Consider the following 10,293-nt stretch of genomic DNA (forward strand, 5'->3'; position numbering starts at 1 on the left):
CCAAACAAAAAAAAAAAAAAAAAAAAAAAATGCTGGGATGAAGTTCAAGGCAAAGGTCCTAAATTCAATCCCTAGTACCAAAAAAAAGGAAGGAAGGAAGGGAAAAAAAACAGTCATTACATTGTATATAGGGTTCAAGAAGTACTATCAAGAAGTACTTTTTATCTTTAAATCTGCTGTCTAGAAATCAATGTTAGCACTGTGATCTCACATTCAGCTTTTAATCTTTGAATGGCATGCATCTTTTATAATGCACAGGAAACTTACTGCTGATTGGTTTGTCAATACACACTTCAAAAATGTTAACTTTCACCCTATGCACTGGAGAAGGTGTAATTTATACAATGTTTAGTGCTGAAGCAGAAAGGCTTTTATCACCTGTCGACAGCAGAAACAAATGACCTAGCTGCATCCTTATGGGCAGAGGCAGGCCTTGAGAGCAACAGACAGTCAAAGGAAAATAATGAGCTTATTGATATTCTTTAACCTTTACAAACCCAGCCAGCATAAGAGTTCATTAATCAAAGCACTGATTTTCTTATCTGGGTGTAGTGGTGCAGGCCTCTAATCCTAGCACTTGGCAGGCTGAGGCAGGTTGAACTCCATTAATTTGAAGCCAGCCTGGTCTACATAGTGAGTTCAAGGCCAGCCTAGACTATGTAGCAAGTCTGTCTCAAAAAAAAAAAAAAGGCTTACTTTGACTTTCTTTTGTTAAATAAGGACTCATATCTAAATGTAGGTGTACTTTTTATTTTTTTTTGTAGATGTACTTTAGAAAAAAAGGAACCTAAATATTTTGCTTCCTCACTAGGAAGGACTTCCCCTGAGACCTCATTGAAATAGACTTTGATTTCCCTGTACCCTTTCTCCCATGGCCTTACTTCTTTTATTTCATCATCTAAATTGTGTGACTTTGGCAATGATTCACTCCAGACAACTTGCCTGTATAAAGAAAAAAAAAATCATTGTTATGCCTGGTTTTGAAATCAGAAGCACAGCAAGAGTGGGAAAAAGAGAAGAGAAAGGAAACAGCAAATCAACCTATCGCTGGGCATCTATCTATCACCCCACACCACTGGATATGTGCAGCCTGTTGTGATCCCTTCTGTCCTTCCTGAGATTGGGCTCCAGAACTGAGAACCGCCCCTCTGTGACATCCCCGCTGTTGCTAGGCCCCATTACCACTACCACTGGGAGAAGTTTTGGACCAGAGAGTTCCAAGAAGAAGCTGTAGCGCTACGGAGGGAAGGAGGGGAGAACAGGGGCCGCCATGCTGCGGCTGGTTGTGGAATCAGCCAGGATCAAGCCGCCCCTGAGCCCCCTGCCCAGACCCTGCCTGACTGTCTACTTCAGAGGTGAGAGCCAGGCTCTGAGGGGGACAGAGACCCTGGGACAATGTGCTTTCAAAGAAGAACTAGGGTTACTGGTGTCCTGCTGTGTGAAAGACACTTTGACACAGTGACAAAGTACACACTGGCCCGCTCTCGCACAACCTGTGCTCTAAGGGCTGGGCCAAGGTTCAGTGGGAGGACCCTTACCTAGCATTGTGAGGCCCTGAGTTTGATTCCCAGCACCACCAAAATAATGTATCATTTTTATGGCTATGATTTCTTTTCTTCCCATTTGTTTTTTTAGGAAATGGTTGTGGGAAAAGAAGAGGGTAACACTTGCTAACCTTCGTCCATGAACTAGGGCTGTGCCATAAACAGGTTTAAAGAAAGAAAGGTTCTGCTGGGTGTGGTGGCACATGCCTGTAATGAAGCTCTTGGGAGGCTGAGACAAGAAGATCACTGTGAATTTGAGGTCATTTTGAGCTACATAGTGAGTTCAAAGCCAGCCTGAATTACATAGTGAGATCTTGTCTCAGAGAGAGAAAGAAAGGCGACAAGGAAGAAAGACAGCAGAAAGGACCCTGCAGAAAGGATTGACACGAGGATTTAAAAAGATAACAAGTGGGACATGGTGGCTTAGGCCTACAATTCCAGCACCATGGGAGGCTGAGGCAAGAGGATCACAAATTTAAGCCCAGCCTAGGCAATTTAGCAACTTAGTGAGACCCTGTCTCAAAATAAAAAATAAAAGAGGACTGAGAATGTAGCTTAGCTCTGTCCTGAGTTTAATCCCTAATATGACCAAAACCAAAACCAAAACACACAAACATCCCTCAAAATAAATAGCCCTCAAAACAATAGCTACTACTGCAGGGTGTGGTGGCACACGCCTGTAATCCCAGCACTTGGGAGGCTGAGGCAGGAGGATTGCTGTGAGTTCGAGACTAGTGTGGGCTACATAGTGAGCTCCAGGTCAGTTTCAACCACATAGTGAGACCCTGTCTCAAAAAACCAAAAAAAAAAAAGCTACTACTAATTACTTCTCAATAATATTAATTACTTTGAACAAGCTTTTTTTTTTTTTTTTTTGAGGCAGGATCTTGCTATGTAGTTCAGGCTGTTCCTGAGCTCCTCACTATGTAGCCCCTCCTGGCTTTAAACTCTTGAACTGCCTCTGCCTCCAGAGTAATGGGATCACAAGCGTGCATCATTGTGCCTGGCTTTGAATGAGCTTTAAATTTGGCAAAGCCTTTGCGTTAATATAATGGTGTTTGCTCCTCATGGTAATTCCACAAAGTAAGTGAGGCAATTTATTGCTTTAAATAAAGGAAAAGAAATCCAAGAAGGCTGAGGAGGAGCAGGGGTGAAGGATTTATGGGAGATTAAATATATTTAGATGTCAAAGAGCTGGGAGCCAAAAAAGAAGAGATGAAAGAAAAACCACACTGAAAATCTATTGGGTGAGAGCATGAGAGGCGGATCCAGGCAGTTGAGGGATTCCAGAAACAGTAGGGTGTGAAAAAACCAGGTCCAAAAGAAAAGAGGCAGCCTCCACACCCATGCCTCTGCATTGTGAATACAACCAAGCACAAAAGTGTTTTGGGGAAGTTGTGTCTGTACTGAACAGGTAAAAGCTTTTTCTTGTTATTATGCCCTAAGCAGTACAGTATAGTAACTGCTTCCATAGCATGTGTACTGTGTGAGATCTTGTAAGTCAGCTAGGATGATTTACAGTTATATGGAGGGATGTGTGTAGGTTTGAATGATATGCAAAAGAGATGCAAATGATACGCAGACACCACACCAATTTATACCAGTGACTTGAGCAGGCACAGATCTTGGTATCTAGTGGAGAGGGGGGCCCTGAAATCCATCCCCTAAGGAGACAAAGAGATGACTCCTCTACAAGAGAATGAAATTCCTTTCATTTTTTTCCTGGTCCGTAAAACTATGACAATGCCCAGAGAGGTAACATTTAGGACTCGGCTCACTGGGTAACATCCACCTGTGTCCCCAGTCTGCAGGTTTATATAGGTTGCTGTGGGAGCTCAGCATGTATCTGCCCTAATGGACTAATTTTAGGATTGGCCAGGCAAGAGACTTGCAGCTCCTCACCCTGGTCCAAGCCATCCTCACCTCTGCATCATGAGTATCACCTTTCTTTCTCCTCCTAGAAATATCTCTCACAAAAATGCCTAAATGCCAGATGTGGTAGTACACACCTGTAATCCCAGCACTTGGGAGGCTGAGACAGGAGGATGGCTGTGAGTTCAAGGTCAGCCTGTACTACAAAGCAAGACCCTGTCTTTAAAAACAAAAAATTATTTTGTAGGATAACAGCCTGTCTTCTGTTAAACATATTTCTGAAGGAGAGGGATTTTAGTTGGTAGAGAGTTTGGCATCTAGCATTGGATGTCTCAGGGGCATGGTAGGGTTTGGCCTAGTTTTAAATAGGCCTTAAATTTTAAGCACTTAACAATGAAAGTTTTTCTCTTCCTCACGCCCAGTCCTGTGGGTAGTGCTGATCAGGGAGATCTCCTGCATGGCTTCTCTAAACAGCGGTTTGGGGACCAGCTGCTATCCCTTGTGGCTGTACAGTCACCCCACTGTCACTGGGTCACTAGGTGCCTGTGGAGACGAGGGAAGGGGAATAGATAGCTGAGTGGAGATTGTAGGCTCAAGGCCTGGCAGCACGAAGGGTTATTCCTATGCCCCAGTGGCGAGAAGAAGTCATATGGCCCCACCTGCTGCAAGATGCTGGGAAGAAAATGAAACGGACACATTACATGATCCAGCCCATAAGGTGATGAAAAATGAGAAAATGTACGGTTCTCAAAGAAACAGTCAATGCCGCATCCCACCTGCCGAAGGAGACATGAAGATTTCTTACAGGTCTTACCTCTCTTGACCCCCACTCAAGTCCAGATACTGAAACACCCTTGGTGTCTTTGCAGATATCAAGAAGAGAACTCGTGTAGTGGAAGGGAACGACCCTACGTGGAATGAGGTAGACACACCAGGGCAGGCCCTGAAGAGGAAACAACAACCTCGACAGTCAGGGGGAAGCTGGGCATGGTGGCATATACCTATATTCCCAGTACCTGTAGAAAGGGCTGGGGATGTATCTCAGTGCGAAGACTCTGTGCTCAATCCCCAGCCCCAAAACTAAACCAAACCAAACAACAACAAAATACAAACCGATAAGGGACGGGAGGGTTCAGCAGGGAACCCCAAAGCTCTGCTAGAGGCTGAGGCATCTTGGTCTGGGAGCAGCCTCTGATCTGATAAGGCCACAAAACCCACATCTGCCCACAGCCATTCTTAGTTCTTCTTCCCCACCGGTGGGGATGGACCATGGTGTGGCCCATGAACTAACCCAACCGGAAGCCTGGAGCAGAGACAAACCGTGTGTGCAACTCTCTTCCATCCCCATCTGCCTCGACCCCTGATCCCTTAGCTCCTAGTGTCCCAGTGCAGTTCCAGCTCCTGAGACCCTGGTGGGAAGCTCCACGTATCAGGCCAGGTAGCAAATGCCACCTTCTTAGGAAATGAGATAAGAGGGAAGCTCCTGAGTTTTAGAGAAATCAGCACTGGCCCGTTCCCCATTTCCCTCATTTCCTGGAGGGCTGAGGAAAAGCTAACTTCTCCATACCTTCAACAGACCCTCATCTGGCACCTGTGGAGCCGCCCCCTGGAAAATGACTCCTTCCTGCAAGTCATCCTTCGGGACATGGGCTCAAAAAAGAAAGACAGGTGAGGTTGAGATAGTGAAGAGCCTAACTCCCCCTGACCAAAGAAGCAGCAGTCATATATCTCTTGTCTCTAACCTGTGTTCATGCTGATGCAGGAACCAGAGCCCACGCCAGCCACTAAAGGAAAAAAGAGGATAGGGCAGGTACTGGAAGGGTCGTAAGGATGGAAAAGCAAATCAGCTAGGAACTTGAGCCATAGTTCTGTTCTGAAGCCACAATCCCAAATCTCTGTTTCTCTCTACTGAACCCTGCTGCCCATCATATCCCATTCTAGGGCCCAAATGAGACTGAGCTTCCATGGAAAGTGAAGATGTAGCACACCAGGGTAAAGTTTCCAGGAGAGAGAATCTGATTGGACTAGCTTTGGTCAGGTGTCCACCCTTGCTCCAACCAGCCATTACGTTTTTTTGGCATCCCTAGCCCTGCACCCTCTGGTGGATTTGCCACCTCAGGGTTCTTCAGCCTCTGGGTGAAAACCATCTCTAGCTAAAGCAATGCTTGGGACAGAGATGGACACCCTTTCCCTGGGCTTGCATCTCACACTTGCTCCTTGCTTCCCCAGGTTCATTGGCCTGGCCACAGTCCTGCTCAAGCCATTGGTGAAAAAGCCCAGGGAGGTCCTTTTTGTGAAGGACCTGATTCTGCTCAACCATTCCATGATGCCCACAGACGTGAGTCAGGCTCTGAAGGGCAGCTGGAGGAACTCGAGTGGCTGGTGTAGATGAGCTTCTCTAGCTTCCTGTCCTGGGTCCCCATCCCCTGACTCTCCCCTTCCTCAACCCCCTCATCTCCCACCCCCTCCCCACTCATCTACTGATAAGGGGGTCTGGGGATTTAGCTCAGTGGTTCTGCGGCCTGCTTTGCAAGCACAAGGCTCCAAGTTTTATCCCTGGTACCCCCCCACCAAAAATCATCTACTGATAAGGGTAACTGACCTTCCGTGGGTGCCCACCACTGTGCTAAGCACAGGGACACAAATGTGAGTTTTGGCAGAGACTCAACAGCAGGTGTGGGAGTGGGAAAGTAGGGGACACAAGAAGGCTTTCTCTGGTTGGTCCTAAGTTGGTAGTGGGACCAAAAATTAGGGCAGCTGTTAGCTTGTTAATTAATCATGAAGCCCTGGCCATTGGGGTCCAGTTGGTACTGTTTGGCTTCCTGGATTGTTACAAGACAGCAGTCTGACTTCCTACAAGTCTTCTTGGACTGGTTACTATAGTTAAAGGACTGGGCTCCTAGCTTGTGGCTGCATGTTGTGGTCAGAGCTCTGTCTCTGTCTGTGGCCCAGAATCTGTCCATCTGCCTATCCAGTGGCTCAAAAGGGCAGGTGTTTTCCCAATGGGCAGGAGAGGGAAGTGAACCTAGGCAGGGTATCAAGGTCATGGAGAAGGGGCAGGTCCGAGGAGGGTGAAGAGGAAAAGAACAGAGCTGAGGCTGGGTGACTCTCCAGGGACTGAGAGGAAGGACCTGTGGTCTCTGCAGCTGAGCGCACCCATTCTGGGCTGGTTCCACATCACCTCTCCCTCTCCTAGTCACCCTCTTGCATCTTCTGCCATCACCACCACTGCCCAGCTCCTCTGTTGTCCAGATCTTCTCCCTGTAATCCACTGCTCTGTCCTCACCAGTTCATGGGCCTGTGGTGTGACCCTGTCACATGCCAGCATCAGTGTCCCCAGGAGGACTGGCCACCAAGCTAGCCAGCCTGGGGTGGGAGTGGGTGCTGTGACTTAGCCAGCGTCTGGCTTACAACTCCCCGGCCTTTGCTTGGCAGTGCACTGTCAGCCTCCAGGTGGCCCATGTGATCCACCGGGACACTGAGAAGGAAGGTACGTCCTTCCCTGTCTTATGCCCTGCCCTTCTGCAAGCAGAACTGGACAGGCTTTTGGGACCTTTGAGACCCAGCCCTTGAGGTCTTTGGGAAGACAGGAGCCTAGGGCCCTCATGTGTCAAGAGTCAGGTCCAGGGTGGTCACAAGGGTGATGGAGCCCTGGGAGCATCCTGGGAGGACATGTACCCCATCAGGAACTACTGGCTGCGGCTTTAGTCAGGAGCTGGTCCCTGGGGACAGAGGGTGAAATGGGCAAATCCTCCAAGCCTGCTAAGCTCCAGCCTCTGAGCCCAGCCTATGTCTCCCCAGGCAGTGGAGATCCTCTGGGCATGACCACCAGGGAGGCGGCCCGGGGGAAGCTCATGGTTCCCGGCTCTGCAGGGATGCACAGGGCTCTGTCCTCCAAGCCTCAGCACTTTCAGGTGAGGACCGTCCAGGCTGAGAGTCCACATGGCCCACCTGACACCCCTGCTATGCTCCCAGGCTGTTTCCTCACCCACATAAGGTCCCAACTCCAGACCCAGCCTCGAGTCTTTCGGTCTTTATCCAAGTTCCCAGTTCCTCCCGGGCCATTCTGAGTAGTTTCTGCTGTGATTGAAGCTGGAGATAGCTCTAGTGAGGATAAACAGGGGCTGCAGTGGCTCAGCAGGCCTTGGTCGGTGCTAGGCAGGCAGAGCAGAAGGCACAGACCTGCCTGTCCCAAGCCCTCAGATTGTTGGCAGAATGACGTGAGGTACCTACAAAGCGATTCACTGTGCAGAAAAGCAGAGGAGTGAGGACGGACTGCAGGTAGCCCGTGCCTCACCTGCTTCCTTCTGATCCCAGCCTGGGATCCCACGTCACTGCTGTGCTCCATTTGCTTGTCTGTTCCTCCTTTCCATCCCTCTATGGTTGCCCACACCTCTGCATTGCCATTCCCTGCCCCAAGCCACTGCTGCCACTTCTAGACCACTCCTCCAGATGGCCTTGCCCCATCCCAAGCTCACAGCAACTCTCTCCTGTCCCTTCTTTGGTCATAGTAACCTCTCAAAGATGTCTGCTTGCCCTGTCATGCACTTGCTTAAAAAGGCCGTGTTCTGGGTCAGACCTTGCTCTTTATGCCAGCTGCCCTGGTCCTCAGAACCCACGCCCACATCTCTGGGGAGCCAGATCCCAGCGTTGGGTCCCCATATCCTCCCTCTGTAGGTTCGGGTGAAGGTGTTTGAAGCACGACAACTCATGGGCAACAACATCCTTCCAGTGGTGAAGGTGACCATCGCAGGCCAGCAGTACCACACTCGGATCAAGATGGGAAACAACCCTTTCTTCAATGAGGTGGGCTGAGTGGGGCCACTGGGCAGACGTGCCAGCCAGCAGCCGGGCAGCCCTGGGCAGTGGTGCACTTGTTTCCTGATGAGGGTGTGTGCAAGTGCTTATCCTGCCAGCATTAACTGAGCACCTACCTAGGGCCTAGCACTGTGCTTGGCACTGGGGTACATTAGGGGTTGATCTGGAGCCCTGCCTTGAGGAGCTGGGGTTGGGTGGGGGCACAGCATGTGCACCCCCCAAGCACAGCAGGTCCAGCCACCCACATCAGATCACGGCTGGAGCCCCGGACTGTGGTGTCCAGGTGTGGTGTCATTTGCTACTGTGTGAATCCTTGTTCAGGTGACTGAAATAGAAGAAGAGCACTGTGGGATGTGGGAGAAGTAAGTCAGTAATGAGCTGGGGCTTAGAGAGTGAGAACTCAGAAAACCTCCACTCCAGAAAGATGGCCAGGGTGGAGAAAGATGAGTCAGCAAAAGGGAACCGTGTTTTCAAAAGCCAATAGCAAAGGCTGGGGATGTAGCTCAGTGGCACCACACCTACCTGGCAAGCACAGGGTCTTCGATCCCTGGCACAAAAAACAGCAAAGAGAGCCAGAAGCAGGCAGCTCAATGCAGAACTGGAGATACAGGTGTGAGCCTACAGTACAGGCTGGGGTCTCATCATAGACAGTACTCAGAGCCATGGAGGAAAGTGACAGGAGAAGGGGTTCTGGATGCTTCAGGAGAGGGGTGGGCTGGACTGGGGGCAGTGCAAGAGGAGACAGAGGCTTGAGTCACCCATCCTGGGGCTGCCTGTCACCTGGAAGCCCACCAGGAGCTCAGGAGCCCTCTGCTTCCAGAGGAGGGCGGAGAGTGGTCAGTGAGAAGTCATCGAAATGGGCAAAGTCAGGGAAGAAGCGCATTACTCTGAGGCTTCAGGCTCAGTGTTGGAGGAAATACAGCCCACCAGCCCCAGGTCTCTCTGCTGCAGATCTTCTTCCAGAATTTCTATGAGGTTCCTGCAAAGTTCTTTGAGGAGATCGTCTTAGTCCAGGTGAGGACCAAACCGGTCCCCAACAAAACGGGTCCATTTCCTTGTCTCGTCTCAATCCTGGCAAACCCTTCAGCCCAGCCCCTGCCCTGGGAGCCAGCGTTCCTTGACAGATAGCATCTCCACCACCTTCTTCACCCACTTCTAGTCCAGATTCCTCATTCATTCATTCATTCAATAAATTTATGGATCACCAGCTGGCAGGCCCTGAGCTAGGCAGGTTTCTCTTCTCCCCAAAGACACTCATGTCCCTGAAGACTACATGGTTACCAAGTGCCCAATGAGGACAGGAGGCTTCTCCCCTCGAAGTGTTTAAATGTTCTTAGGAGGGAGACAGAGAGGAAACAGCCAATGAGTAATACGCAAAGTTATTGAGCCACATAGCTTTGTCTGGGGTGAGTAATAAGACTCTCCGATAAATTTCCTCATCATTGGAATAGAACTGAAAACCTGAACCTCTCAGGGAGGTTCGGGGAGAGATAAGTGAGGAAAACTATGTGCAAGCGATGGCCATTAGAAAGCAGTTAAATTCTGGAGGACACTGGATATGCCCCTACTATTGCTTCCATGGGAGATGGGGACATCAGGCTTGTAAATAATTAAAATCTTCCCAGAAACTCCCTTGCAGGTGCTGAACTCCTCTGTTATGAGATCCAAAGCAGAGATTGGGAGATTCCAGGTGAGTCCTGTACATAAAACAGGAGGCTTTGTAAAAATGGTGGCAGAGACAGTTGTAGAGTCTAGGGGATTTTCACAAAGAGATCCAGATTTGCATCTGCCTACTAACTCAAACAAGTTATTCCTACTAACTGATGCAGACGAGCCTCTACTTCCTCATCTGTAAAATGGGACTAATATACCCAACCTACAATGTCACCCTGAAGATTAAATTTAGGGAAGTACTGGGCACCATGTTGAATTACCCAAACCCATGAGCTGTGGACAAAGTTCACATCTCTGCCTAATGGAACCAGAGGTCCCAAAAAGGTCAAGCTAAGTTGGAGAAGCTGAGAGAGAGAGAGAGAGAGAGAGAGAGAGAGAGAGAGAG

The 10,293-nt window shown here is 49.2% G+C and overlaps 1 protein-coding gene across 8 annotated transcripts in view; it reads left to right on the plus strand.

The window, feature by feature from the left end:
* Window positions 1-1,210: 1,210 nt before the first annotated feature.
* Fer1l5 (fer-1 like family member 5) overlaps window positions 1,211-10,293 on the plus strand; it is a 45,869-nt gene continuing 36,786 nt past the window's right edge. For all 8 annotated transcript variants that reach the window (XM_010638112.2, XM_019209606.2, XM_033761705.1 and 5 more), the window contains exons 1-9: window positions 1,211-1,355; window positions 4,286-4,338; window positions 4,993-5,084; window positions 5,646-5,754; window positions 6,852-6,906; window positions 7,218-7,330; window positions 8,094-8,222; window positions 9,186-9,248; window positions 9,874-9,924. In XM_010638112.2, the coding sequence (XP_010636414.1) occupies window positions 1,271-1,355; window positions 4,286-4,338; window positions 4,993-5,084; window positions 5,646-5,754; window positions 6,852-6,906; window positions 7,218-7,330; window positions 8,094-8,222; window positions 9,186-9,248; window positions 9,874-9,924 (750 nt within the window). In that variant the 5' untranslated portion in view covers window positions 1,211-1,270. The remainder of the gene's footprint in view (window positions 1,356-4,285; window positions 4,339-4,992; window positions 5,085-5,645; window positions 5,755-6,851; window positions 6,907-7,217; window positions 7,331-8,093; window positions 8,223-9,185; window positions 9,249-9,873; window positions 9,925-10,293) is intronic.

This window comes from Fukomys damarensis, unplaced genomic scaffold (assembly GCF_012274545.1).
Source record: "Fukomys damarensis isolate Sample0158 unplaced genomic scaffold, DMR_v1.0_HiC HiC_scaffold_9, whole genome shotgun sequence".
NCBI lineage: Eukaryota > Metazoa > Chordata > Mammalia > Rodentia > Bathyergidae > Fukomys > Fukomys damarensis.